Consider the following 27931-nt stretch of genomic DNA (forward strand, 5'->3'; position numbering starts at 1 on the left):
TAGATATGCGTTCTGGATATATTGATATACTCTTGTTGCACCGTTGAGGTCTCCTTCTGTTATAATATCGGTCAAGCAATATACACAGCTCATTGCCCGTCTCTTGCATATGCAGGAGCTTCCTCTCCCTCTCTCCAGAAGTACTTGGCTCCTGGATGCGTCTCTGGCAGCCGATTCTGGCCTTTCAATCCATACATGTTCTCACGCAGCGTTCCCCCCCTGACAGCGTAATCCTCCCAGAATAGTCCCCGTCGGCGCAGTTCAGGCAATAGATACTCGATGATATCGTCAAAGGTTCCGGGAATGGTAGCGTAGCTGAAGTTGAACCCGTCCACATCGGCCACTTCCACCCATCGTTCCAGTTCATCAGCAACCGTCTGCGCGCTTCCAATCACCTTGGCTCCATTTCCCCCAAGACGCAGGTACTCGGCAATAGTCTTCTTGTCCCACTTTTTACCGTCCGTTCCGGGAACAGTACTGGCCCAGTGGTTGACCATGCTACGGATGGCGGGCTGCTCGACAAAGCGAAAATCCTGGTCATCCTCATACTTGGACAAGTCGTAACCGGACCATCCACCAAAGAGCGCCAGCGCACCCTCTGTGTCACCATAGCTAGCCAGCTCCTCAAACTTGGCCTGCGCCGCTTCATCCGTCTCCGCTACAATGACCAGCAACCCGGCGATGATCTTGATCGACGCGGGATCTCGCCCAAAATCCTTCGCCTGCGCGCGAATACTATCCACCGACACCCTGACCAACTCGGGCTTCTGCCCATTCAGAAAGATCGCCTCCGCGTGTTTAGCCGCAAACGCCTTACCCGCCGACGAGGTGCCAGCCTGCAAGAGGAACGGCGTGCGCTGCGGACTCGGCTCGCAGAGATGCGGACCAGGAACATTGAAATACTTGCCCTCGTGATGGATCTGCCTCACGGCCTTGGGGTCCGCGTATCCCGCCACGCCATCCTTGCGGTTGACGGCTCCATCCCGCCAGGAGCCCTCCCACAGCTTGTACGTGACGTCCAGATACTCGTCCGCGATACGATACCGCTCATCATGTTCCACCTGCGTATTAAGACCAAAGTTCCGCGCCGCGGAGTCGAGGTACGAGGTGACGATGTTCCATCCCACGCGTCCGTTGCTGAGATGATCGACCGTCGAGAACCGCCGCGCAAGGGCATAGGGCGCGTCATATGTTGTCGACGCCGTGATACCGAACCCGATACTCTCTGTTGCGGCCGCCATCGCCGAAACGCTGTATAGCGGGTCATTGATGGGGAATTGTGCGCCGGCGGGGATGGTGGGCTCGAGGTTGGCGGGACCTTTATAGACATCGTACCCGCCCAGCACGTCGGCGAAGAAGATGGCGTGGAACTTGGCTGCTTCGAGCTTTTGTGCCAGGGCGATCCAGTGCTTGATAAACTTGTAGTCGTGCCCTTGGTCGGAGGGGTACCGATGGAGACCGGGATTGAGATGAGAGGGCGATTGCATGGCAAACGCGTTGACGATGAGTTGCTTTTTCTGTGCTGAGCCCATGTTGCACTCCAGAGGTTGATTGAAGGAATAATCAGAGAATGCTGAATTGAATTGGGATTAGTTGTGTAATTCTTCGTGGTCGCATTGGGTAGATATATTTCCGATTTTGTATAGTCAACCAAAGCACGGGATTAGACCCACAGAGCTATTGATACTTACCCCTCATAGCAATCCATCCATAAAGGAGTGTGAGGGGCATATCGTGTCTAGTAATCTGCTAACGTTGCCTAGTAAAAGCAAGACAGGACTGAGCTCGCTCTTCGATGATGTTAGTGGGCTGTGGATTCGTGCCGGGGAGATCAAATTGCGCAACACTTGGCGTTGATTGTAAAGAAACCGCAAATGAGAAAACGAGAACCTAAGGTGTATTAGAGTAATTTTTTTAAAAACATTTGATTCCCTCTACAGAGTCCCGTCTGTGATTCTACCATGCCAAGAGATTGGTAATGCGAAGCCTGGTAGACGGAATAGCCGAATACCGATATCTATTGTAGACTTGACTATCTGTTCGGAATTGTTCTATAACACCAAACTGTCATCTATCGTCTTAAATCCATGACAATTCTCTTCCCTGATGCCTTTCCCTGTCTCAAGGCCTCCAAGGAGTCGTTGATACACTCTAGTCCTCCGTCTGCCAGTATAATCTCCGGCAATCGAATCGTCTCTGTTTGTAGCAGCTCCTCAAGCCAAGTGACCATAGCCTCTCCCACTGCAGGAGAGGTATGGAACAGTTTAATTGGAACAGTATGGTAGACGATCCTGCTGTCCCTCTCTTTGGGCAGCCCAGTCAGCCCCAGCAGATGCGCATGCGAGCCATCATCGTGCACAGAAGAATCAAGTGTCTGCTGCAATAGAGTGGCCGTGTCCTTGCCCACAATATCAATAGCATATCGCAGCCTTTCCTTGGTTACGCCGCGGATGATTTCCACGGCTCTTGCGGTATCGTGGCGGTCAACGAGTAGGTCTGCTCCAGCATCGAGGAGTTTGGCACCGTGCCGAGCTACATCGGCCACGCAGATGACCTTTAATCCCGCTAGTTTGGCAAGCTGTAGAGTGATATACCCCGTCGTTGTAGATGCTGACTTGATTAGCCTAGCGCCATCATCGAGATGGTGTCAGCTCACCTCCCCAGATTACAAGCCAGTCCCCTGGCGTTATTCGTTCCGCTTTCGAAGATGATCGAAAGCACTCATCCGTTATATCTGTCGGAAGCTCCTTGCGGTCGATCTGCAAGAGGGCTCCAGGAAGGTCCGGACCAGGACATCTCTGAATACGGCCAAAATCCAACCCGAAAGAGACGCCCAGTGCCAGAGCAGCTGCAACAAAGGCCACCCCCAAAGACGCAGAGGCATGTATATTGCCTGTCGGCGGAATGCGAGCGGCGTTGAAATGCGTCGCTACTGCATATTCCTGAAATGCAGCCTTGCGCATATCGCGGTAATCCGTGGACGGAACCAGGACGATATCACCGACTCGAAGACGGGAACAGCCTTCGGACACCTGGATGACCTCTCCAGCTAAGTCACGGCCGTTGATCCATGGCAGGGTTGGGATTCCAAAGTTGTATGCACTGAAAGGTCAGAAACGGCCTCATGGGATGGATGGATACTTACGGTCCTTTCCAGTCGATGGGATTCAATCCAATGGCCATGATCTATAATGGTTAGAACATTTCACGCAATCCAGTTGCATTAGTACCTTGACTAAGATCTCATCTTTGTGCGAGACTGTAGGGATGTCATGATCTGTCACAAGAGTATAGTTCTCCCCTATGCCCTTCAATAACAGAACGCTCTGTTGCTTCTTATGTTGTTTGGTGGCTGATGCGACGTCGAGTCGATGTGTGGTGGTAGGCTCTGATGCTCTTCCCGCAGACAAACGACGACGGAATAGCGGTTCTTCCAGGCGACTGACTCGGACATAAGTAGATACCGTAGTCATTTTGTCAGGGTACAAGGATTCTCCTGTGGTGGCGTAGAGTCGAGGTTGTTTCGATAGATAGTATGGATATCAGGACACCACTACGACGGCGTGCGCTTACACGCTGACCAAATATTATCTGCTGTTTTCCCCATCAGGTATTGAATTCCTGGCTCCGCATATAGTCCAGTACACTGTCGTGTCTCATTGCTCTCCAAGAAAGTTCTCCATATGGCGCATGGCGGGGTTATGATGGCGTGATAAAGGCACAACAGTGGTTCAGGAGACGAGGTTTATCATCTCGACCACTGACGTTCAGTTTCTCAATGGAGAGGATGCTCTTGTACTTTGTCCTGGTGGATCAAACCGTGGTTTCGCCATTATAATACTCTCCTCGCCATCGAGCTCGTCGCTATGGGGTCGGTTGACTCTTATCGCAGCATAGGGACTACGGCTTCTCCATCATCCGCAAAGACCGCGATGATGTGATTAGGGCTGATAATGGCGCTGATAGCAGTAGACCCAGAAAATCTGGACGTATCCTCAAAACAGAAAATGCAAATTTGCAAATGCTGTTTGGCAGGTTCAGAGAATTCCTCGACGGCATCATGGTTAGCATATGTCTAGTAAATACTGTGGAGGCAAGATGAACTTTGTAGCCAGGCATACAGCCTCCCTCTAGGTCTCTTATCTACCACAAGAAGAGTCTATGATTATGGTTGCATCTGCAGGGATGGCACGGTCAGATCAGCATTATTAATACTTGAGCTGTACACAACCGCGGCCAACAATGGCGTGCCTAGAATATTGATACACAGTAACGCGTATATGTAGCTCAGGTAGACTAACAAAGGAAATGGTTTGCATGAGACAGATATGATGAAGTCCCATACTGCTGCTAAAGTATACAAAATGGATGATTCTGAAAATCAACCACTCCTATACCCCACATCCGCTCTGTATGAAACTCTTTCCTACGAGTCTATCCAGGACATCAGAACAAATGGGCGTCCTGTGTCTAGCCGCAGCACAATCCCCGAGACTGCCAGCTACGGCCGTAACCTCACATGGACGAGCGCCTATATCCTGGTAATATCGCGCGTCATCGGCAGCGGCATCTTTGCAACCCCAGGCTCAATCGTGAAGTCGGTGGGAAGCGTTGGGTTGGCGCTGCTGGTATGGCTCGTGGGGACAGTGCTGGCAGCATGCGGCCTGGCTGTATCGATGGAGTTTGGCTGTATGCTCCCCCGGTCTGGTGGCGACAAGGTCTATCTCGAATATACGTATCGGCGTCCTCGGTTTCTGGCATCAACGTTGATCGCCGTTCAGGCGGTTTTGTTGGGCTTTACGGCGAGCAACTGCATTATATTCTCCAAGTACACCTTGTTCGCTCTGAGCATTGAGCCGACAGAATACCAGCAAAAGGCTCTGGCTGTAGGCCTCATGACTGCAATTACCATTGTTCATGGGTGCTTCCTGAAAACCGGCATATGGATACAGAACCTGCTGGGATGGATGAAGATTTTCATGATTGCAGCAATGACACTGACGGGGCTCTGGGTGATACTCTTTCGCCGTGAGGAACAGTCCATGTCCGTGTCGAATGATGCGGGCAGGACAGGGTACGACGTCTTTCTGTGGGACAATCTATGGGAAGGGTCGAACTGGAGCTGGAGCTTGCTTTCAACATCCCTTTTCAAAGTGTTTTACTCGTATGCTGGGCTGAATAATGTGAACAACGTCCTCAACGAGGTCCAGGACCCGATCCGGACAGTCAAATCCGTTTGCCCGTCCGCTCTCGTCACTGCTTGTTGTCTTTACCTACTGGCAAACATCTCCTACTTTCTCGTCGTCCCAATCGAAGAGATCAAGAACAGTGGTGAGCTCGTTGGGGCTCTCCTGTTCGAACGCGTTTTCGGGCCGCATGTTGGCAGGACCTTGTTTCCCCTGGCGATTGCGATTTCCGCCGCAGGAAATGTCATGGTAGTCACATTTGCCTGGGTAAGTTGACTCGATGACTTGGAAATACAGTAAATGACGAGTATAGGCACGGGTAAATCAGGAGATTGCTCGACAGGGCTTCCTCCCTTTCTCCTCCATGCTCTCATCATCTCGCCCGTTCAACTCTCCTCTAGGCGGCCTGATTGTACATTATATCCCTTCCCTCTTAGTGATTGTACTTCCGCCTCCCGGAGACGTGTATAGTTTCATTCTAGATGTTGAGGGCTATCCAGGCCAGATCTTCGCCTTGGCTATTGCAGTTGGCTTGCTGATTTTGAGGCGACGTCAACCTAATATTCCACGACCGTTCAAGGCATGGCTTCCTGCGGTCTGGCTCCGAATCGTCGTGTGTGTTGCTCTACTGGCGGCGCCGTTTATTCCTCCTCCGGACAGAAAGGGCGATGTGGGCTTTTTCTACGCAACATACGCAGTCGTGGGTGTCGGCATGTAAGTCTATCCTCCTGTTCAAGAACTGGCTGACAGATACAGTCTACTCTTTGGGGTGGTTTATTGGTATGTTTGGACCGTTCTCCTTCCACGGTGGGGGGGATACAGATTAGAAGAAGAGGTAAATGTGCTGAATGATGGGACCAGTATTACGAAGCTTGTGCCGTCGTATATTCTCTAGCTTTTAACAATGATCTAAATAATCTTGAATCCGTTTGGCTAGACTTGCAGCCGTGGTAGTTGGAACCATTTTCTTCTATAGTTTGACTAGATCTATTTCAAGCTACACACACGGATTATTCCAGCGTAGATTCAGTACGAAGAGCACGGTACGGTAGATGTAGGTCAGTAAGAACTGTCCGTGCTGCAGTCAGACTGGCATACAGGCAAAATGGCGTGAACGGATGGCATAACATGGCCTGATTAGAAATGTACTGGCTATATTATAAATGCATTCGTTGGCGTTTATTTGCCATCTGCGAGCATCACATGTCGTTTTGAGGATGTACAGTATCCTGAAGAGCAACTCATCAGTCACAGGGTCTGACAGCGCCAATCATCGTATTTCCTATTTCTCAGCATCTGATGCTTTCTAAGATGATGCTCGACTCGCAGCCATGACGTGCTGATCTGACAAATGCCTACCCCGCAAGAGAACTTGGTGATATAAGACCAGTTCAATGGAATGGCCGATTTATACCATCACTATCGATTAAATTCAGAAGCAATTACCAGCGAAAGACATCGACATGGCATCGGCAGCTGTTCAACTCCCAACTACCCATGAGCCTCAAGCTCAGAGAGCGCCTCTCCTTCCGACTTCAAACGCACCACATCATGTGCAGACCACTCTTAATTTCCTCAAAGAGAATGAGGATGGCTCTCCTCCGGCCCCGACTTACGTCGGTAAGCCAGAGACCTACGACCGGCCTTCGGTGACGCTGCCTGTTACCATCCACGATGTCAGCGGCCACGAGCTGGAGTACACTCTGGACAAGAACGGGTTCCAGTTCTACTACCACGAAAGCAAGGAGAAGGACTTTGTCGACAACGAGAAGATCAAAGCCGAGTACTACCCTGAGGTAGAGCAGCTGCTCAAAGATGCGTATGTACATAAAACCCATCCGCAACGGAATATACTTACAGAACGACCAGCACCGGCGCATCCAAAATCTTCATCTTCGACCACACAATCCGCCGCCAACCGGAAGACGCACGCTCTTTCGCGGCCCAACTCCGCGGTCCCGTCCAGCGCGTCCACATCGACCAGTCCTACGCTGCAAGCAAAGACCGCGTCTCCTACCACCTCCCCGACGAAGCCCCCGAACTCCTCAAAGGCCGGTACCAGATCATCAACGTCTGGCGGCCGATCCGGACCATCCTCAAGGACCCGCTAGCCGTCGCAGACGCGCACTCCGTCCCGGACGATGACCTCGTCCCGACCAAACTCATCTACCCGAACCGGGTGGGCGAGACGTACACGGTGCGACCGAATCCAGGCTTCAAGTGGTTCTTCCGGTATGCGCAGACTCCGGAGCTGGTGACGCTGATCAAGTGCTTTGATTCCAAGACGGATGGGCGGGCGAGAAGAGTGCCTCATTCTGCATTTGTGGATCCGGCGACGGAGGGTGAGGCGCTGAGGGAGAGTATCGAGGTTCGGGCCTTGGTGTTTCATCCGGAGGATCGGGAGTAGCTGTCTTTGTCTGGTCCGGTCCTTAGACAAGGAGATTCATGCTGTAGTTGTCATTCGTTCTTGTGGCCTTATATTAAATGTGATTTATCAGACTGTACTATTCCAGATCTTGAAGCGTAAGTTTGATTGGACAGACTCAAGTGAATTAGATCTGAGCCAGGTGCAGCCACCCTCAGGCATGCACTGTTCCACAAAGCAAGGAGCAAAACCGAGTCTGGTAATTTTCACTTCAAGGATTCAATCATGGCGAGGATAGAACCAATTGTTACTGGAGCGCTCCCCTCATATTGATCATCTTTGCTAAAATGCCGTGCGAGCACGTAATCCGCCTGGCAAAAGACAACATTACTTCAAGCTCTGAACTCAGGATTTGACCGCGAACAACTGTCGAAGCACTTGATATCTTTGGTTTAGCTTGCCATGCTACTTCTACATGGTTGGTTAGCTAAAGGGACACATTCTGGATTGATGATTTGCGATATCGCCATCGCACGCTAGACATATAAAGCGATACACATACTACGTGAACGGTCAAACATTGTCTAAAGATCTACCAAAGCCAACATGACCGCAATTGAGAAAGAAGTCCGTCCCACAGACGAAGAAGTTGCTCGCAGCATATCGCCAGAACCAACGAAGCATCCTGGTAAGTCACCCCTCCAGTAACTCGTCGTCTCTAACGAAACAGTGAAATGGTACCGCTCAACCTTCTACAACGCCCTCATCCTGGGTATCTGCAACTTCCTCGCCCCCGGCATCTGGGGCGCCATGAACTCGCTCGGCGCAGGAGGTGCAGAGAAGCCCTACCTCGTCAACGCCGCCAACGCACTAACCTTCTGTCTGATGGTGGTGACCTGCTTCTTCGGCAGCGCCGTGGTGCGACTCGTCGGCATCAAATGGACCCTCGTGATCGGGACGATGGGGTACGCCCCGTACGCTGCAGGGCTGTATACAAACAACCGCTTCGGGACGGAATGGTTCGTCCTGCTGGGCGCGGCGCTGTGCGGTTTGTCCGCCGGACTATTCTGGATGGCGGAGGGGGCAATTGCGCTGTCGTATCCGGAACCACACAATCAAGGCCGGTTCCTGGGTTTCTGGCTTAGTTTCCGCGTGGGTGGCCAGATCCTGGGCGGCGCGATCAACCTGGGGATCAACTCGAGTCGGTCGACGGCCGGAAGCGTCTCGTACTCGGTCTACTTGGTGTTTATTGCGTTGCAGGCTTTAGGTCCCTTTGCAGGCTTGCTTCTGAATAAGCCGTCGCGGGTACAGCGAATGGATGGTCTCCCTGTCCGCCTGCGCATCTCGCATAGTCCACTGTATGAGCTCAAGGCGATGGCAAAGCTGTTCGTCCGCCGCGACTTCCTCTTGATCATCCCGCTCATTGTGCAGGCCGTCTTCAGTGAGGCTGTTATGTTCACGTTTCTATCGCTGTGGTTCTCTGTGCGAGCTCGTGCCCTCGGGTCGTTCCTGTCCGGAATCATCGCCTTGATCGTGGGTAATCTGCTCGGAGCGTTCCTGGACAGTCGAAAGCTGTCACTGCGGTCGCGAAGCCGGGGAGCCTTTTTCGTGGTGCTTGGCCTACAAGGCGCATGGTGGGTTTGGGCGACCGTTATCGTGACCGAGTACCATCGCACGCTGCCGACGTATGACTGGACGGATGCTGGCTTTGGGCGAGGCTTTGCACTGTATCTGTTTTGGGTTGCGGGGTTTCAGCTCAATTACATGTATCTGTATGTATCCTGTCTCTGTCCTTGGATCCGTGCTAACAAGGCAGGTTCTTTGTCGTCGGCAATCTGGCGTCGAGTGAAGAAGAGGTCGTCCGGATGGCCAGTCTCCTGCGTGGGACAGAGTCGGCCTCGCAGGCTGTATCGGTATGCCACTTCGTCTGACGGTGCGATACTATTGCTAATTCCTGTAGTATGGTCTGGACAGTGTCAAGATCATGAGCTCTGTTGGCAGCACCTACCTGAATTTCGGTTTGTGGGCCATTGCACTGCTACCTGCGTGGCTTGTGATCAAGGAGATTGGAGTGTCTCTGGGGGATAGGAAGGTCGAAAGGGAGACTCGGGGGATTGACAATGATTCGCAGGGATAGATATGTATTCTCTATCGAGAGGTATATATAGTGTGTGACGAATGGTACGGCTGGCTCAACACAGTGAAGAAGCTCCTCGTATATATGCAACAATAACAAACAAAGCGCAGAATATCGACGGGTATTCAACTACACTCTCGCTAGAATCCACTCGGCGATATCATCGGCAAACACCTGCCGGTTCTCAGGCAGGTCCGCATGGAGCAAATGGCTCCATCCCTCGTATGACTTGAACTGACGGTCGGCGACCTTGCCAGCCTGCGCGTCGAACCAGTGCTTGCTGGCATCGTAACTGGTAACCTGGTCTGCCGTCCCATGAGCCACATACACCGACTTGACGCCATCATTGAGCACCAATTTGCCCGACGTCAGATCAGCCGCCCGGTCGAGCATATGGGCGAACATCTCCAGTGTGCCGGTGGTGTGATTGAGGGGATCCTCCTTCAGCGTCTTCTGCACGACGGGATCGCGCACAATCGTCTCGACCTTCATGGGTTGGACGAGTTGGAACCGCGGTAGGAGCCTTCCGGCCAGCCGACCCAGGAACACGGTAATGATACTGGGTTTCTGCTTCGGGTCGAGCCCGATGAACGGGGCCTCGAGCATGATCCCCCGGAGTCGGGAGACGAGCTCTTTATACTTGGGGGTCGAGGCCAGCGTGGCGACCAGACCTCCGCCCATGGAATGGCCCATCACAAAGACCGGGACATCTGGCGGCACCTCGAACTGAGCCTCGATGAATGCAGCCATGTCGGCCAGGATGGCGGTGGTCGGGCCAGTGTTTCCACGGTCGGCTTTTGTCTGGGCCGACCGACCCCAACCACGCTGGTCGATTCCCGTGCAGAAAATTCCACGGCGGGCTAATGATGGAAATAGATCATACGTGTTGTTGATGTGGTCACTGAAGCCATGAAAATGGATCAGTTTTGCGACCGGGGGCGTCGTCGGCTGTGGCAGAGGTCAGTTTAGTGCCAAGCACGGGCAATGGCAGGAGGGAGCAAACGGACAGCCCATGTTTTGTGGTAGACCTGGAGCCCATCAGGGAGCTTGAACTGGCTTTCGGTGATGATGACGTCGGTCATCTTGCGACTCAGTATACTTCTGATGGACGATGCGATGAACCACTTTGATCAGAAGTAAATTTTTGAAGCTGACCTGGAGTATCTCAGCTCTTTCTCAGCTGCTCAACCTGAGGAAGATCCGAGGCATCCAAGGCATCCAAGGCACGTGCAAGGCGCAGTCACGGGATCAGATGGCTGACACATGATATGCAACAGCTGCATGAACAAGACTAAGCCATTATGCCAGCATTACTAAAGAAATATACTGCTCAAGGAATTGGAGATGGGGATCTACTATGGGGTATTGCTCTCTTTCTTGAGGACGGATGTGTTGCCCCGTCCCTCTCTCGTTCTGTCTGTCGTGTGGAGATATATTTCGAGCACTACTACAGAGTACTCCATATATATCTCGCTTAAAGGTAGCTTGACGATACATTGACAAACAAGCTTTTTCCCCGGCAGATCAGAGGAGTACGGTAGGAGCAGATGAATGACTGTTTCCAATAAGAATTCTTCAGGAAGTCATGCAATGTGCGACTACCGGCGAATTGGCGATACAAGTCCGGATTCGCCGCTCATTGAATATCGGAATGGGGGCGGAAAGGGGGAATGCTACGCTGACCAAGCCGTAAAGGAGTTTTTCCAGGGCGCATTGGCATCAAATGTCAAATAAAAACATCCGATCCCCAATCAGCGGCTGGATCTTCAGCCATGTTTCAGCCAGCTGGACTCTGCTATTCTGGCCACAATAGCAGCTCTGGCCTCTGGATACAATATAAAAGGCACCATATACCTCATTCTTTGCCCATATCAGCAGACAAGCATCACCAGGACACTTGAGAAGTTCTCCAATACCCTCACCACCATGCCGTCCAAAACCATCATCCGCCAACTGGCCATCTCCGTGGCCCTGTGCAACTCTGCCTTGGGCCAGGTCGTCAATGGCGCCGATTACAACAAACCTAATGGAGGTCCTCCGGCCAGCTTCTTCGCCGCTGCATCGACCATGCCCGTGGCGGCCCTTCAGGCAGCGGCCGCCAAAGCCAGCAAGGTTCCCAGCCTGGCCACGTACCCCGTGAGTCAGGACAGTGGTGCGGCCAAGTCGACCATCCACACCGACTGGGCGTCGTTCAGTGAGGGCGCTTCCATCTCCTGGGTAGCGGACATGGACGTCGATTGCGATGGGCTCAATTCTGGCTGTCAGGTGGGTTCGGACCGCGGTATTGACAACTCGTCGCTTACCCAAATAGGGAAATCCGGATGGACAACCTCAGACCAACTGGGGCGCTCTGTCTGCGTATGAAGTGCCTTTTATTGTTATTCCGGACAAGTACCTGTCGGCCAATACTGGCGCTCTTCCTGGCAACAACATTGCCGCCGTCATCTGGTGCGTCGCGCCATCTCCGTTAGTGAGGGACTACTGACACTGTTAGCAACGGCAAAATGTTCTATGGTATTCTTGGAGACTCCAACGGGGACAGCCCTCAGGTCACCGGCGAGGCGTCCTGGTTGATGGCCCGGACGTGTTTTCCCAACGAGGGCCTGAACGGCAATAACGGCCACACCGGTGTCGATGTAACCTGTATGTTATTTTACGCCGTTGCTCTACTGATGCTAATACAAGCAGACATCGTCTTCACCGGCAAGGATGCAGTGCTCCCCAGCAGTGCCTTGACGAAAAACTACATCACCAATTTCACCACCCTACGCAGCATGGGCGACAAGCTCGTCAACGCGCTGGCGTCCAAGCTGGGACTTTCGGGGACTCCGCCCACAAAGACCACTACTCTGGTCACAACGACGACGACCAAGCCGACCTCTACGGCTTCATGCTCCTGGGCGGGACACTGCTTGGGTGCATCTTGCTCCAGCAACGACGACTGCGCCGATGCTCTCGTCTGCGCTGCTGGTAAATGCTCGGTGGATGGGGCGGCGACCTGCTCCTGGGAAGGTCACTGCGAGGGTGTGTATAGCTGATCGCCCTGTTTGTTTCTATACTGACCGTTGCAGGTGCTTCCTGCTCGAGCGATGACGATTGCGCGGACGACTTGTATTGCAAGAGCGGTTCCTGCACTGCTCCATAGACTCATGGACTATGATGATGTTATGACTTGGCAGTAGATAGGAGAATGGATTCGTCTCATTGTGTCTATACCTTGTGCATAAAGTTGCATAGAGTGTAGTGTTTGTGCATAGTTAGTAATGTTAGCTTACTAATGCAGATGACTCAGCAGACGCCTTGTGATGTCATGCCTTGGGCAACAACACATTCGTGTCTTGATAATAATCTCCTTCTCTCAACTACCTTGCTCTCTCTACTCTTCTACTCCATAATCTGTGCAAGATATTAGATACAATGGGCGTCGAAGAACTAAGCAGGTATGTTACTATCCACGAAAATAGTGTCGTGTTAACAACATCGTAGTCTACAAGCATTCCGGTCTGCCGTTGCAGACAACATGCTGGTGCTGGTGGACGCCTACGCTGACTGGTGTGGCCCGTGCAAGGCCATCGCTCCCAAGGTGGAGCTGTTCAGCAACCAGTACGCCAATATTAAATTCTTCAAGGTCAACGTCGACAAAGTCCCCGATGTGGCACAGGAGTTGGGAGTGTCGTCCATGCCCAGTTTCTACCTCTTTCGAGCGGGCGACTATGTGGATAAGGTAGTTGGCGCCAATCCGGGGCTGCTTGAGACCTACATCAAGAAACATGCAGAGAGCGCCCAAGGGTAACTGCATCTACTGATCATGTATATACACCTGGATGTCGTTATTCTGGACGAGTGGACTCCGATTTACTACTTTGTTTTGATCTCAAACACCCCCGTAGCAGCCGGCTTGCTCAACGCCCATTGCACCCCATGCGCCATGACCGAATCCCATCGCTTGCATTCAGACAGCGTCGCATGCACTCGGAATCCGTGCGGTAAGCCAGGAAAGACATGAACGTCGGTAGGAACTCTGCCGTAGTTAGTATACACGCCCACAATGACTGCTGCTCGACTCCAACGCACCCATTATCTGTCAACAATTTGGCGAAAAACAGCCCTTCATCCCGGAGGGGATCACGGCCGGCAATTCCAAACGTCGTAGGAGGCAACCCCCGGACCTGTTCCGCAGTGGCATTCCCCGGATTGAGCATCAGGTCCGTGTCGTTGCTCTTAGTCTCCAGCAGGCCCATGAAGAAATTGATCCGTGTCACCGGGAGAATCGGCGCATGCTCGCTGTCTACGTAGCTGGACAATTTTGGATCCTTGAGGTATTTGTGCTGCGGCGCATAGCACCCCGGGCCCACCAGTGCCGGGATCATGAGCACCTGTCCTTTGATTTTCGGTCGCTTGGCCAATTGCTCGTCTGTGCCCAGGTGCTGCGCCAGCGTCAGGGAAGCAGTCATCCAAGCGCCGGCGGAGATGCCTCCGACGACAACATTGTCGCCATCCCCGCCCAGTTCCGCCAGATGGTCGTGAACCCAATGAAAGGCGTCTGCGGCGTCGTTCCACGGGACGGGGTACTTGTACTCAGGGGTGTGGCGGTAGTTGACATTCACCACCACGACGGGTGTATTTTCCTTGGCCAAAGTAGCGACGATCCGGGAACAAATCGCGTTTTCCGAGGCCAGAGTGCCGAACAGAAAACCCCCGCCGTGTAAATGGAGGTAGACCGGTAGGCGCTGAGAGGACGGCAAACCGACAGGACGGTAGCTGCGTGCTTCTAACGGGAAGCCATCTCTTGCTGGGATAGAATAGTCTTGCATCGAGACTTGCGATTGCAGTCCTGACTGTGTCATTAGATGCATTTTGTATTATTCCGGCATAACCTACCTTCATTTACCATCGCGTTAACGGCCCTCTCCTCCCGAGCTCGGTTGAACATGTCCTTCATAGTATGGACATCCCAGTTCGTGGCCGGTGGCGGAAGTGTCTTTTCCAGAGCAATCCATTCTTCTGTAGGTATGCTGTATTCCGAGTAGTCTGCCATCTTCCTGTCTGTACGGTCTTCAAAGATCAATGTGAGGTATTTGATATTGCGGAGATGGACGGCGGGGTTATATCAGTCGAACGGAGATGATAACCGAATGCCGACAACAGATGCCGATTGGGTTTCTCATGGCCTCTTTGAATAGAATCCTACTGAAATAGACAAGTAGCCGGGATTACTCCGGCAGACTACACTCTGAGTGATTTATATTCTGCATTCAACATATACACTGCCACTGGCAGCCTTGGCAGGCAATGCCATTCCAACCACTGCTGTCGTGCCTCCATCAACTGGCAAGATTACTTACCCGTCATGCATCGGGCTGCGCGTATACACCATTCCTGGACAAACGCAATGCACTCAGATGCCGTCCTCTTGAGAACTCGGACTCATACTTGGCCATCAATACCATACTCGAGATATTGATGTCGAATCCCGGTGCTTACCTCTCCATGACCGTCTCGGCCGTGCACCCCGACACAGTTGAAGAGGGTATCCAATCTTCCATTGCTGCTTCATGGCGCATACAACTGTACAACTGTCTTTAGCGAGAAAAATGGCCGCCGTACACCCATTGCCCATTCCCTCGCCTGCCGTGCCTGCCCCAGTCATGATGGCTACTCTGCCTGCGAGACTCGAGTCGGCCTCTTGATTTCGGGCCTAGCGTCGTTCCATATCCGTTACAGATAACAGATGAATGGGATGATTCAGTTGTACAGAAAGTATCGCGTCTCCCCAGTCCAATTTCTTGAAGAATGATCGACATATCGACGAGGGCCACTGGTCACCCCGCTTCGGCAGCCGAGGTACAATCCTGGTCGTCTTCTCGGCATGATTCGCCCCGAGGGAAGTAGACTAAATAAGGGATGATCATTATAATAATAGCCGATCTTTCACCATGTATTATTTATTCTGGGGGTGGAGCAAACACCGAACCATCCTATGCAGATTCCCTGCCATATATGGTTTCCTCAATAAACTGTTGCCCCCCCCCGACCCCCCGACTGGGAAAATGCTGTATTCCAAAGAAGGTACTCTCGTCTGTCCTTAGGAAGACTTCGAAGTGGGATACAGTACATGATCTTCACTAACAATGCCAGAGCTCCTCGTCGAGCCTTTCCGGGAGAAGATTGGTTTCTTGCGAAGGCTCTATACGCCCTCAATCCACTTCGGTGGCGTAAAAATTCATCGTAGATAATCTGCCAAAGATCGGCTATTATCATATCTTGCTGGACCTACCAATGCCACCTCAGAGAACGCGAGAGTGGCTTCCTCGCGGAGACACTGCTCTGGACATGACTGGAGAAAGGCAGCGAATCTGGCGAGATACGACGTTGATACGATCCTGATGCCACTCTCCTTGGCTAAGCGGATTGCCGAGCTTAAACTACAGCTCACAGAACTACTCAGTACTGAGATGGTACTGAGATGAAGTTAACGAATCTAAAAGGGATACACAGCTCAAGTGTTGCAGAGGTTATATATCCGCGGAGTTGCTCAAAACTTTATAATCACCGGACATGAACTCATGACATCACCCCCCGCCTACTTATAAATGTCCACGGCCAGCACGATTGACCCAATATTCGAGACTCTAGAGAGCAGTTTGATGTCAAGATTTCAGAATGTCCAAATACGTATTGTTTGGGGGATCTTGGCTGAGAAGGGGTCCTCCATGGGAATGGGTGTTGATACCTACGCGTAGTCCAGCCCTGAGAAAACCACTGTCGACTTGGACGACAGCAAAGCCAACATCCTCGCGGCCAAAAGAGTGTCTACAAGTCTGGCCATGGTTGGCTGGTCCTATCCTCGGAGCCAGCCTGTTCTTCTCCGTGCACAAGCGTCCGATCCAGCTCGAGACAGACACATTCCTTCAACGAGTCAACCTAACTCGCGAGGAATCTCAAGACGACATTGACCTACCCAAAGAAGACGCTATTCTGACCCCCGCACCTAACGTCCCTCCTCCCATCACCCGGACACATCCAGTTCTTCTCCGCGTCCCATTGACGACGAGCACCAAAACGCGCCAACTAACCAGTCAATACAAGTTCGACACATGGACCTTCAACGACAGCGTCCCCGGCCCGTTCATCCGCGCGCGCGTAGGTGACGTTGTCGAGCTAAGCCTGACCAACCATGACCGCACCGGCAACCCACACAACATCGACTGCCACGCCTTCACCGGCCCCGGCGGCGGCGCAGCCGTCACCACCGCCGAGGAACACGAGACCAAAACCGCGCGGTTCAAGCTCCTCTGCCCGGGTCTGTTCGTCTACCACTGCGCAGCGGCCCCGGTCCCCGTGCATATCGCTAACGGCATGTACGGGCTGATCTACGTGCAGCCTGAAGACGGCGATGCCCTCTCCCCGGTGGATAGGGAGTACTACGTCATGCAGAGCGAGTTCTACCACGAACCTCCTGAGATTGAGGACGACGGCCGGCCCTCGTCTACAGTCGAGTTCTCGTACCCTGCGGCGCTGCGCGAGGAGCCCTCCGCGGTAGTCTTCAATGGGAGCGAGTCGGCGCTGACGCGGGACCGGCCGCTGAAGGCGAAGACGGGGGAGTCGGTGCGGATCTTCTTCGGGAATGCCGGGCCCAATCTGACGAGTTCGTTCCATGTCATCGGAAGCCATTTCCAGCACGTCTTTCGGGATGGAGGGGTGGTTGACCCGCCGGCGAGGGTGTTGTCGACGGTGGGTGTGCCGCCGGGCGGTGCGGCAATTGTCGATTTGAAGATGATCGTCCCGGGGACGTATACGCTTGTCGATCATGCGATATTCCGCATGGATAAGGGGGCGGTTGGGTATTTGAATGTGGCGGGGGCTCCTCGTCCGGACATCCTTTATAGTGAGATGCCGCCGGAGCCTTGTGTAGGGTGCAAGCTGCATCCATAGATCTCAGAAGTTGTCTATACCATTGAGTAAACTCTCAGTCTCCCGGTTTATGTCAAGTATTTTGGTCGCTGTCAAATGTGCGGCGCAGCATATATGGAGGATGCCTGTATGAGATATGTGAAACGTATTTATGTATTTGCTCTAGGGAGACCCTGTATGGACATGAATAGTCATAAACACTATGCGGCTGGAACCATAGCCCGACCAGTATATATCCATCACCTAGAAAGCCCCCTTTCCAGGAGTCGTATCCCCGTTCAGCGCAGCACATCCTTCCTGGTACACAGCCTGGTCCAACAGCTGCGCGCGGGTCTCAATCTTATATGCAAGCCCGATCAGCGTTTTCTCTGATTGACGTTAGCATCACGTCTTATCATCAACTGGTGATTCAGTTACTGCTAGGATGATACCTCGGCCATCCAAGGCTATCCAACCCCCGCTCGGTATCCATCGCAAACTTCACCCAAGCAGACGCAACATACCTATTCGCCCGCTTCTCCACCTCAGAATCAGGAGTGCCGGTGACATTCTCTACGGAAAACGCTTGAAAGATATCGTCCCCGATGACCGAGTCAAAAGCTCTCAAGGTCTGATCTACGCATTGCTTCCATCGCGACTGATGACTGATGAGGACAGTGGTTTTACGGTACCCGAATCGCGTACAAGGTTGTCATCACCGTCAACAAGATCTCCTCCTGTGTCTCTACCTTCGCATCTTCATCCAGCCCGTCTTTCGCCGCATCTGCTACTGCGCGATCGCCTTTCTTTCCGCCTGGGGTCTCGCCTATATACTCGATACCTTCTTCCATTGTACCCTCGTTGACGCATACTGGGGCAAGACAATCATGAACAAGACTTGTGTCAACAGCAAAGCGCGGTGGTTGTCGTATGCCGTAATCAATATCGTTTACGACGTAGCCATCCTTGCGCTGCTGGTGTACCCGGTTTCGCAACTACATCTGGCCCGCGGGAAGAATATTTACTGCGCTGGCAGTGATGTTCGGCCTGGGGACATTGTATGCCGCCTCCACATTCAGTATGATCCAAGCTAACGAACCAGTGCCTGCATAACGAGCATCATCCGCACAACCACTCTTGCCGAATCAGCCAACAACAACGAAAAGATCCTACCAGAAGGTGGTAATCCTCCAAATCAACGAAGCACGCTGACAATATAGGCGGCCCCATCCCCGGCACAATCTGGAGCGTCATCGAAGCCAACGTCGCATCATCTGCGCATGTCTCCCCGTCTACCACCAATCGCTGAAGTGATGCCTCCCGCGCCTTTTCGGTTTCCAGCACTCGGCGCATCCCTCCGCCAGGCCATCGCGCGGAAGAGGTCAGAAGACCCCCGGGAGTAGTCGGTCACTACAGGATTGCAAGGATACCGCCTGGCGCGAGCTACATGGTAGTGAAGGTAGTTGCTCGAATAATGTGTCGACGCAGGGGTTTGAGATGTGTGATGTCGAAGGCAGGAAGACGGAGGCGAATGAAATCATGCGGATGACGGGCGTGAGTGTCTCGTACCAGGACGATCAGAGGTCCGATGCATACTCGAAAGAGCGGAGGATTGAATTGGCGTTTGAGTGTGATACCCCTGCCTGTATACAGAAAAATTGGTTATGCCCTTGAGTAATGAATTACAATTATGTCATGACATCAGTCCAGCAACGACGTAGACTTGTGTTCAGTGACTGCTCACACAGCAGCAGAGCCAGTCAATAGCTAACGTGGACAGTCTTCGCCACGCCGAGTCCAGGGATTGATCAGAGTATCTGAAAATTCTGATCTTCCGTGCGAATTCTGGACGTTGCCATTCTCAGGCTAGCTGCATGTGCATATTTAATATACACAAGGGCCTCGCCTGCGGTCGGTTAGCAGCGGACGGTACCCCAGTCGCGTCAATCGACCTCATGAGGCCGTCTATAGCCGACTCATGAGGAATGTCAACACAGCCTCAGATGGATAATTTGTACCTAACCGTCAATGCAATGCCAACCTCATCCTCATTCCTCCCTCTAAATACTTCTAGATCGCTCTCGAAGTCGAGCTGCTTCAAGTCTAGATGGCACAACCTTGCAAGTTCTGTGTCACAATGATGCATTGTATGTACCTCTGAGTAATGGAAATACCAGGATCCCTTGCGATTTTCCCGACATGCAGGCGGATGGCCTGACAATAGCATCAATACCACTCTGACAGGGAAAAATTTCACGTCGAAGAAACGGCTCGTCTTGGCCGACTGTGATCCATCTGTTGTCTGTATGATTCTAGAATGAGGCAATTGTGATCATATCCATAGAATCATCTATGTATTCTGCACATGCCAAGGAGTACGTGCCGAGCAACAGACTACGACCTCATGGTGGCGCTGGGCAGTCGCAAGGTATATAAAGGAGGCGAGATCCAGTGTAGTTTGCCAGAAATCATCAGCAAACATCCTCATTGATTCATTGACTCAATTCACCCAGACCTCAAACATCCAACCCTTGATCACCATGAAGTTCTCCCTTGCTTGCCTCCTTGCGTTGGCCGGACTCCAGTCCGCCCTCGCCGACCCAAAAACCTGCGAAAAGGAAGCCCAGTTCGTGAAGCAAGAGCTGGTCGGCCAGCCGTACTCTGAAGCCGTGGTATGTGTTTGAGATATTCCATATCAGGACGAAGCTGACGCGGGTCAGGCAAACGCGCTGCAATCGGACCCCATTCGCGTCCTCCACCCTGGAGATATGACCACCATGGAGTACATTGCTTCCAGGTACTGTCTGCCCCAATTGTATATTCTATGGTAGCTGTGACTGACTGGGTGGCCGACAGATTGAACATCCATGTGAATGAGAACGATGAGATTCTCTCCGCCCATTGTGCTTAGAGCACGGGCACGGTCGACCTAATGGTCAAGGAATAGGGATATACAAAAGTACTGTCATTTTTAGTTCATATAATGGAGAGATTATTAATTATTTCTGGTATTATGAAAGAAAAGAGGTAGCTCAATGACGTAGTATAGACAAGGTGTCGTGGTGATTATGGCTGTCACACTATAAGCATCGTTGGTGAAACCTGATTATAATCCTAGTAAGCATCGCAGTAAGAGAGCCTTCAGAATGAGAACGACATGTATCCGAGAAGACTGAAATGTAATCAGGAACGATACGGTGTGCGCAAGTGGCGACTGCCTAAATAAGCCAGTCCTAGGTAAAGGCTTCTATACCAACTGCAGTGAATATACAGGTCTGTCATCCGGGATTGCTTTCTTTGCGAAGTAGATTGCATTGTACTCGTCGTTTCGGGATCCGATATTGGAGTATCTTGACCCGTCTTCAGTTTGTTCTTCTGTAGCTGGGGGTTAGCCTACGCAAGCCATTCACCAGTGTCTAGCACCAGCGGGATAGACAGGATTTTACCTTGACTGCCCGAGACATTGTTGGCTTCCACTGTCAGAATATTGATCTGGACGATTTCACACGCCTGTTGAGCATTATGAAGTTGGGACTAGAAAACCACCAAGGAGATCGCAATTACTACAGCTTTGTCCGAGACAAAGAGACAAAAGGGAAAGAAAGATAGGAGTGGAAGGGCCATGCCTCGGGTATGGATAGAGTGGTGGAAAAAGAAGGGTGTCCTCTATCATTCATCATCAACCCTTCCAGGGAGTATATGCCCAGGTGAGTACATCGAAAATGTATAAGTGCTTGGTTTGCTCTTTTAAACAACAGTCTCCTAATCCTGTGGCTTCTGGCCGTAAACATGATACCACTTAGCATACATGTGGATGTTACGATTCAGCAATTCCGCTCTGGCACCTGCCAGAAGGGCATGCACCTCAGTGATATGCCATCCGAGAACCCGTGTCATCAGAGCGAAACTGTACGCATCCAGACTCTCTATCATATTTACCTGATGGAATTTGCCCAGCTCCTTCAGCTTGGGGTCCTTTGCCCAGGGTGAGAAAGGGATCTGTGTCTCCGATTAGTGGCCAGGTTGGTAATAACTACATTCACTGCTGCCTACCTTGTAGATCTCCTCGCGGACATTGACAAATCCTGCATCTTCAAGGCGCTGCTTGTGCTGGTTGGCCGTTCCCATCAGCTTGCCGAACCTTGCGCTGGCGTCGCATACCAGCCGGTTCACCTCGAGCATGTTCTTTGCCTCTTTGACGGTATCGTCGTCGCAGCAGACAAGCAAGTCGGCATCTGCGAATTCGAACCATCCGCCGGGCGCTAGGTTCTTGAAGGCTTGCGCGACGAGGCGATCGTAATCGGACACCGAGCCTTGCAGGTCGCGGGCGTGGATGAAATCGAATGGCTTGGAGTATTCCCATTCGGACTCGAAATCGTCCACCTCAAAGGAGAGATTCGGGGGGACCCTGGCATGATGTCAACAGCAAAACTCCAATGACATTAGTCATTCCATACCATGTAGGCTGAATTGGGCTCAGATCGTTTCCTGGAGAGTCAGACAATGGCCGTTGTCACCTTCTTCAGACATACCTATGACTTTTGCCGTGGGAAATTGACTGCGACATTAGCATGGGCGACATCATCAATGGCAATAGACTCACTCGGCCACTTCGATTGCCCAGATACCGGTGCCAGTTCCCAGATCGAGAATTCGGGAGACATCGCTTGGGATGGGAGAGCGGAATAGTTGCCCGTCCAGCTTCAACCGATGGATATGGTGGTGCTTCCAGGGTTAGTGTTGAATTGCCTCTTGATATTGACACAAGTACCAGATCAAGACGATTTTGTTCCTTCTCGTCATTTGGCTATTTAACATTAGCTAATTGTCACTTAGAGATCAAAAAACGTACCATGTTGTATGAGCCCTCTCGGAATGCGTGGTATCGCCGACCATTCTAGATACTCAGTCCTGCTCGAGGAATCTATTTTATAAACACTTACTTCATACCTGGCATGGTTAGACGTTGCAGTGCAATGAATAAATTTATACGTACTTATAATTGCGAATGCTGGAAGAAAGTGATGTTGTTTCGCTGACGCCGGAGCTGCGTGGCTTGTTAGGTAGAGGTGATGTGGTGTCGGGCAGTCACACGCACCTATTAACGAAAGAGCCCGAGTCGTCCGAGTACAGATTCTCGTCGTCCTAAAGAACTAATGAGACCAAGTCCTACAGCTCTATTCAGCTGTTCTGAGGCGGGGCTGACCTCCACCTCCACAGTTCCTCTGTTGTAAGTCGGGGTGTGCTTTTCTTCCGCCATTCTGCTCAGTTAAACTGTTCTCGAAGATGAAAAGCTGGACACAAGGAATGTCTCGGAGAAACGCGTCCTTTAAGAAAACCCTTCTGACACTACTTGAGACTCTAGCAGGGATGTCTAACACCAGCCCAAAGGAGCTAATGGTCCAAAGCAATCAAATCGTGCTCACTCGCCCAGACCCCCACCTCCCGCGCTGACATGACACGCGGAAGGATGCAAGTGTCCGTTTTCTCCTCGTTACCAGTTCGATGAAGCTGTTGTTATTGGTCTACACAAATAGCTAATCCTTAGTGAGCCCTTGCCCCTCACCGCAACGGCTCCGGGGCTCGAGTCTCATTGCAGTCCTTCCAAATTGCTCTCCCAGAGTCCACCCTGTGGAAGGGTGAGAAACATCCACATATCTCCGTGTCGGGTATGACGCTATAAGATTAAGATGCGGCCGCTAGAACGATATATGGTTCCATTTCACTGCTATCGAGGATGCTGCTGCCATCAGATCAGGCCACGTCACACTATCGGCCCATCTCATACAAATAGGCAAAACCCCCGGCTAAGCACGAAGGACTATCCAGGATTCCAAGGCTCTCGCACGAAAGGCCAGATCTTTTGTCATAATTACTCCCGGCACCCACCGATCAACGGATAGCTTAACTCTGTTCAAATGTGAGCTGTCAATTCTCGGGGATAGGCTCATTCCCTGAAAGAACTCTAATGCAACATCAGAGTTTATTGTTCCCTTATCAAAGCCATTATAAAGGATAAATAATTAGAACTGGTTAGATTCTGTAAATAAATTTTAATCGAGGATAATATAGAAAGCCTTTTCTTAGGGGTAGTAACTAATCATAACTGTCATATGCATGGGTGACGGAACCGGACAGGAAAAATAGCTTAGGAATGGAAAGACTGAAAAATACTATGCTTAAGTGAATAATTCGTAAGCTATCTACATCATGTCTATCTATTTATCCTTACTCTTAAGGACCACCTTACTAGACTAGATTCCAGAATAGATTCCTCGACAGGTGTTGTAGAAATGAAAACCATAAAGACAGACGCATTGGACTATACTAGAAAGCACAGCAGGAGATGCAGGCATACTTTATAGATGCGAGTGATCTCGTTGCTTAGCTGTAAATGCAGTGTCGATTACAGCTTGGGGAATGAAGGGTATTGAGACAGTTTCTAGAGAGAGTCTCCGGTGAGATGCGGCGCATTGTTGGTCTGTGTCATGTAGGGAGATCGATTGGTTGAATCCTTTATGAGGCATTTAGAATGAGCCATTTAGCGTACGCACTTCGGATGCTTACGGTCGTAAGAAGTCACGGGATTGCCGTCTGCGAGCAATTTAAGTAGCGACATTGGCATTGGCACATTTGATGACTCTATTATTCGACCGCATTATCCGAACCAAATCTACCCATCCATAACACAGAGACTACGCAATGACGGACGCGCACAGGATAGCTATCTGGTACGATCAGAATGCAGCGCTGGAGCATGAACGACTCACTAGTTGCCGACTTGAGTTCTCAATTTCTTGGAAAATTATCACTCAGTATCTGGATCAACTGGGTAGGGGCCGAGCACTAGAAATCCTGGATCTTGGTGGCGGAACTGGTCGATATGGTTAGTCAGATTGAATTTCTTCCCCAGCAGAGTGATTGCCAAAGACCTCGAACTCATGTCATGCCTTACAGCTTTGCCACTAGCCAAGCTAGGACACTCGGTCACACTCGTAGATATTTCGGACCGGGAGCTCAAGATAGCCCACAGTACGGCTGAAGAAGCGCAAGTCAAACTGACTGCTATTGTCAAAGCCGACGCGAGAGACATCCGCTCCAATCCTGTCATCTTCCAGGAACAAAAATACGACATGGTATTATGTCAAGGTCCGCTTTATCATCTTCTTGAGGAAAATGAGCGCCGGGCCGTTCTGTCAGCATGTGCTGCAGCTCTGAAACCCAGTGGAATTATTCTAGCTGCGTTTATGCTCCAATATGCTCACTTGCGAGATCTTGCACAGCGAGACCCTATGCGTCTCGTAAGGGAATATGATTCCTTTTACGAAAACTACCTTGCCGACGGAATATATACTCGAAATCAGCTTATCTGCTCCTACCACTCAGATCCGGAAAAAGTGAGGGCCATATTCAAGACAGTCCCCGAGCTCGAACTGGAGAGATTAGTGTCTTGTGAAGGTTTCCTAGGAGGTGGATTAGCTTCCAAAATTAGTGAACTGCAGCACGACGCTTATGAGCGGTGGGTAGATGTTATGCTTCGGTTCGCCGAGGACCAGAATAATCTGGGAAATGCAGACCATTTGTTGGCAGTTGCTAGACGGAAGATTTGATGTGTGCTGTTGTATATGCTGCTTGGTATATATGCCACAGAACATCCATTTCTGGATTGGTTAAGTAGCATAGGCAACAATGTTAAGTATATCATTGATAATGACGAAACTTTTCGCTTACATTTTTTGGGGAGAGCAGCGAACAGTAGTGTATCGATTAGCGGGCAATTCCTCTTCCGTTGTATGGATGGATGAGTGGATGGATTCATACGCTGACCCCTTGCCTGCTAGTTGAACCTTTGGATGGAGGTACAAAAGTGATGATATTTCACTACCTATGCGAGTTGGCCCAGCTATTTGTAGATCTAGCAGCTGCCACCACAATATGTCTACATATCACGTCAACCGTATTCAAATTCAAGAGCGATATGCAAGCTACTACCGCTATGCTGGTGACGCGCACGGTGCACGCTGTGGCTCTGGAACTACACAAAGGAAGGAAGAATTGCGAAGTAAAATAGAAGACAAGTGGAATTGATTTGCTGGACAGATAACTCGATTGGAAGCGGATATTGACCAATAGCAGGATCACCCCCGACAACTGTAGGAGCGGTCTTGTAAGACTATGAGAGAGACCAAGGACGTAAGAGACCTCTTACAGCACCACGAAAGCCCGGATGATTGGCAGTATATTGCGGTTGGAGTTCTCTGTCGTTACGAGAAGAAACCAGTGACCTCCTTTGAGCCCTAAGGCGAGAGCATACTCAGCAGACTGGGATTGGTTGCTACGATCCTGGTGGAAGGAGATTTTTGAACAAGATGACCTACATCGCCACCTTGGCCTGGTCCGACGTACCAGTGTGCGTTTTGAGCGTATAGGTGGTTCGTCGAGCTTGGCTTGCAACTTGAAAGGGTTAATTTATTACGCATATTACTACTATCCCTACACCATCAGGTCCGCCAGGCGTTGAAACATCCTCTGTCCCTGTACAGCTTCTGCTCTGTCTTGTAACTCAGCAGGACGACGCATGCATCAAGGCAACGTAGGAAGCATTGAGAGCGAGATGCCGCTTTTTGTATCAGGGGAAGCAGACACAGGTGGTACCAACTATAAACTCATGAAGGATTTGAATGGGACTGCGGGTGACGCCTTGGCGAGGTTAGCAAGTCTCGCCGAAGTAAACAAAGAACGTATCCTATCATAGAGACAGCATTTGGTCACCTACAGCCTGCAATTAAAGCTCCCGCCAGATTATCCCAAGCACCTCGGTGCCACTGATACCACCAAGCAGCGGCTCCAATCACTGGAGAAGCATCGGTGACTGGCCCACAAATCACAATATCGGCTCCTACGTCCAGAGCCTCGGCGATTCAACACGCGCTAAGATATGCCACGCTGGAGTGGGCTCTCATGAAGCAGTCTTAGAAGTGCCAGTCGGTATGATCCAAATGAACCAGCTGTGGCGGAGCTCAGGATCCTTGATCAGATCCGAGATATCACCACTCAAAACCATCGCAATCTTGGTCTCATAATACCCTCGAGCCAGACACGTCTCCCGGGTCTTCGCCGCCAGAACAGCGGTATTCAACGCTCCAGCATTGGTAACCACTTTGGTGTCGCGTTCGACGATGAGATCTATGGAGTCGCTCAGCTGATGGAGAATCCGGCCTTGGCGATAGAATTTCAGGCAATGTTCATTTTAGATATCCAGTCTCCTACAATCACATCGACATTTCCAGCCACACTGGTTGATATGCTGTTCAATTGCATTGTTGCCCTACGAAACAGCAGCCTTTGCAAACCCCACTGGCCCACTCCCAGCGGCCAACCAGTTAATCAACGTGATGTCCGGTTGTAGTTGGACAACTCGGAACCTGAAAGGGGCGGGTGGTTTCTGTCACACAAGCTTTGCAACATCATAGCTCTGCTCTAGAGATATGATGAAATAGGAATCCACAGTATACCCTTCTCTCATGTTCACTAACTGTCTGACTTGCAATGCCTTATTTTAAGTTGGCTTCCATATCAAGTCTTCAGACCTGTTCAGGAAAATTAGACGAGCTTATACGGTTATACCTGCTCCAATAATGTGCTCTCTCAGATCCTGTCTCATTCTGTAGTACAGTACCAATGGTAAATATTCCGAACAAAATGTAGAAAGCCGTATGCAATGTAGGGTAGGATGAATGTTGTTAGATAGCACGGCACAAGCAATATCATTATGATATACGGAGTAAGTCTGGGACTCTGGGTGACGACGGAAAGGACACGGTTGTGCGTGGCTTTTGCGCCAGAAACTGTGGCCTTTCTACGGCGGACTATAGCTACGATGTGGACTTTTAGTATTTTTACAATGATTACATGTCACCACTCCCACCACCCCTAAAGTTACACACACTACATGGATAGATAAACACTATAGTATTAATATCAAATCACTATCTAGGATTGATATCGAATCCATAGTATTTGATATCAAATCATTATATAGTAGGGATATTGAATGATTCAAATCATCATATAGTAGGGATATTGAATGATTCAAATCGCCATATAGTAGGGATTCAAATCGCTATATAGCAGGAATATTAAATCCTTATATACTAAGGTCTTGCATGCCCTCTATAGGCAGAATATACATATAGAGAAGGTTATAGGGGAACCCACCTACTAATAGTGTATATATAAAATATATATACCTAAGTATACTAGCATTTAATATTCCTACTACATGGTGATTTGAATCCCTACTAACCGACCCCTTCAACATTAGTCTACGGGGTCGCGCATAGCGCGACC

At 50.9% G+C, this 27931-nt stretch overlaps 14 protein-coding genes across 14 annotated transcripts, besides 1 other annotated feature; 9 read left to right on the top strand and 5 right to left on the bottom strand.

Annotated features, from left to right (window-relative positions):
* Positions 1-89: 89 nt before the first annotated feature.
* On the bottom strand, positions 90-1731 carry NFIA_062070 (LLM class flavin-dependent oxidoreductase; the record flags this gene model as incomplete). Its single annotated transcript, XM_001262942.1, has 2 exons — positions 90-1573; positions 1692-1731. 2 exons carry the CDS (start codon positions 1729-1731, stop codon positions 90-92), a joined length of 1524 nt encoding a protein of 507 aa, XP_001262943.1.
* Positions 1732-2071: 340 nt separating this feature from the next.
* NFIA_062080 (zinc-binding alcohol dehydrogenase family protein) lies at positions 2072-3183 on the bottom strand (the record flags this gene model as incomplete). Its single annotated transcript, XM_001262943.1, has 3 exons — positions 2072-2610; positions 2657-3102; positions 3146-3183. The coding sequence occupies 3 exons, from the start codon at positions 3181-3183 to the stop codon at positions 2072-2074; spliced, it is 1023 nt and encodes a 340-aa protein (XP_001262944.1).
* Positions 3184-4364: 1181 nt separating this feature from the next.
* Positions 4365-6081, top strand: NFIA_062090 (putative methionine permease; the record flags this gene model as incomplete). The annotated part of the gene is made up of 3 exons (XM_001262944.1): positions 4365-5453; positions 5500-5900; positions 5943-6081. 3 exons carry the CDS (start codon positions 4365-4367, stop codon positions 6079-6081), a joined length of 1629 nt encoding a protein of 542 aa, XP_001262945.1.
* A 568-nt stretch (positions 6082-6649) lies between these two features.
* On the top strand, positions 6650-7593 carry NFIA_062100 (uncharacterized protein; the record flags this gene model as incomplete). The annotated part of the gene is made up of 2 exons (XM_001262945.1): positions 6650-7005; positions 7056-7593. The coding sequence occupies 2 exons, from the start codon at positions 6650-6652 to the stop codon at positions 7591-7593; spliced, it is 894 nt and encodes a 297-aa protein (XP_001262946.1).
* Positions 7594-8157: 564 nt separating this feature from the next.
* Positions 8158-9688, top strand: NFIA_062110 (DUF895 domain membrane protein; the record flags this gene model as incomplete). Its single annotated transcript, XM_001262946.1, has 4 exons — positions 8158-8239; positions 8282-9323; positions 9368-9464; positions 9512-9688. 4 exons carry the CDS (start codon positions 8158-8160, stop codon positions 9686-9688), a joined length of 1398 nt encoding a protein of 465 aa, XP_001262947.1.
* A 129-nt stretch (positions 9689-9817) lies between these two features.
* NFIA_062120 (acylglycerol lipase) lies at positions 9818-10770 on the bottom strand (the record flags this gene model as incomplete). Its single annotated transcript, XM_001262947.1, has 2 exons — positions 9818-10636; positions 10696-10770. The coding sequence occupies 2 exons, from the start codon at positions 10768-10770 to the stop codon at positions 9818-9820; spliced, it is 894 nt and encodes a 297-aa protein (XP_001262948.1).
* Positions 10771-11614: 844 nt separating this feature from the next.
* Positions 11615-12726, top strand: NFIA_062130 (glycoside hydrolase family 75 protein; the record flags this gene model as incomplete). The annotated part of the gene is made up of 4 exons (XM_001262948.1): positions 11615-11953; positions 12000-12136; positions 12183-12331; positions 12377-12726. The coding sequence occupies 4 exons, from the start codon at positions 11615-11617 to the stop codon at positions 12724-12726; spliced, it is 975 nt and encodes a 324-aa protein (XP_001262949.1).
* Positions 12727-13105: 379 nt separating this feature from the next.
* Positions 13106-13481, top strand: NFIA_062140 (thioredoxin family protein; the record flags this gene model as incomplete). Its single annotated transcript, XM_001262949.1, has 2 exons — positions 13106-13128; positions 13175-13481. The coding sequence occupies 2 exons, from the start codon at positions 13106-13108 to the stop codon at positions 13479-13481; spliced, it is 330 nt and encodes a 109-aa protein (XP_001262950.1).
* A 65-nt stretch (positions 13482-13546) lies between these two features.
* Positions 13547-14726, bottom strand: NFIA_062150 (alpha/beta hydrolase; the record flags this gene model as incomplete). Its single annotated transcript, XM_001262950.1, has 3 exons — positions 13547-13709; positions 13763-14522; positions 14570-14726. The coding sequence occupies 3 exons, from the start codon at positions 14724-14726 to the stop codon at positions 13547-13549; spliced, it is 1080 nt and encodes a 359-aa protein (XP_001262951.1).
* A 1625-nt stretch (positions 14727-16351) lies between these two features.
* NFIA_062160 (putative multicopper oxidase) lies at positions 16352-17623 on the top strand (the record flags this gene model as incomplete). The annotated part of the gene is made up of 1 exon (XM_001262951.1): positions 16352-17623. One exon carries the CDS (start codon positions 16352-16354, stop codon positions 17621-17623), a length of 1272 nt encoding a protein of 423 aa, XP_001262952.1.
* A 403-nt stretch (positions 17624-18026) lies between these two features.
* Positions 18027-18984, top strand: NFIA_062170 (uncharacterized protein; the record flags this gene model as incomplete). The annotated part of the gene is made up of 3 exons (XM_001262952.1): positions 18027-18210; positions 18260-18639; positions 18802-18984. 3 exons carry the CDS (start codon positions 18027-18029, stop codon positions 18982-18984), a joined length of 747 nt encoding a protein of 248 aa, XP_001262953.1.
* Positions 18985-20121: 1137 nt separating this feature from the next.
* aeiA lies at positions 20122-20492 on the top strand (the record flags this gene model as incomplete). Its single annotated transcript, XM_001262953.1, has 3 exons — positions 20122-20253; positions 20302-20378; positions 20438-20492. 3 exons carry the CDS (start codon positions 20122-20124, stop codon positions 20490-20492), a joined length of 264 nt encoding a protein of 87 aa, XP_001262954.1.
* An 851-nt stretch (positions 20493-21343) lies between these two features.
* On the bottom strand, positions 21344-22245 carry NFIA_062190 (class I SAM-dependent methyltransferase; the record flags this gene model as incomplete). Its single annotated transcript, XM_001262954.1, has 4 exons — positions 21344-21580; positions 21635-21989; positions 22039-22069; positions 22185-22245. The coding sequence occupies 4 exons, from the start codon at positions 22243-22245 to the stop codon at positions 21344-21346; spliced, it is 684 nt and encodes a 227-aa protein (XP_001262955.1).
* A 2038-nt stretch (positions 22246-24283) lies between these two features.
* On the top strand, positions 24284-25191 carry NFIA_062200 (class I SAM-dependent methyltransferase; the record flags this gene model as incomplete). The annotated part of the gene is made up of 2 exons (XM_001262955.1): positions 24284-24467; positions 24539-25191. The coding sequence occupies 2 exons, from the start codon at positions 24284-24286 to the stop codon at positions 25189-25191; spliced, it is 837 nt and encodes a 278-aa protein (XP_001262956.1).
* A 2411-nt stretch (positions 25192-27602) lies between these two features.
* Positions 27603-27695: a microsatellite.
* Positions 27696-27931: the final 236 nt, after the last annotated feature.

Source organism: Aspergillus fischeri, genomic scaffold, assembly GCF_000149645.3.
Source record: "Aspergillus fischeri NRRL 181 1099437636252 genomic scaffold, whole genome shotgun sequence".
In the NCBI taxonomy this organism is placed as follows: domain Eukaryota; kingdom Fungi; phylum Ascomycota; class Eurotiomycetes; order Eurotiales; family Aspergillaceae; genus Aspergillus; species Aspergillus fischeri.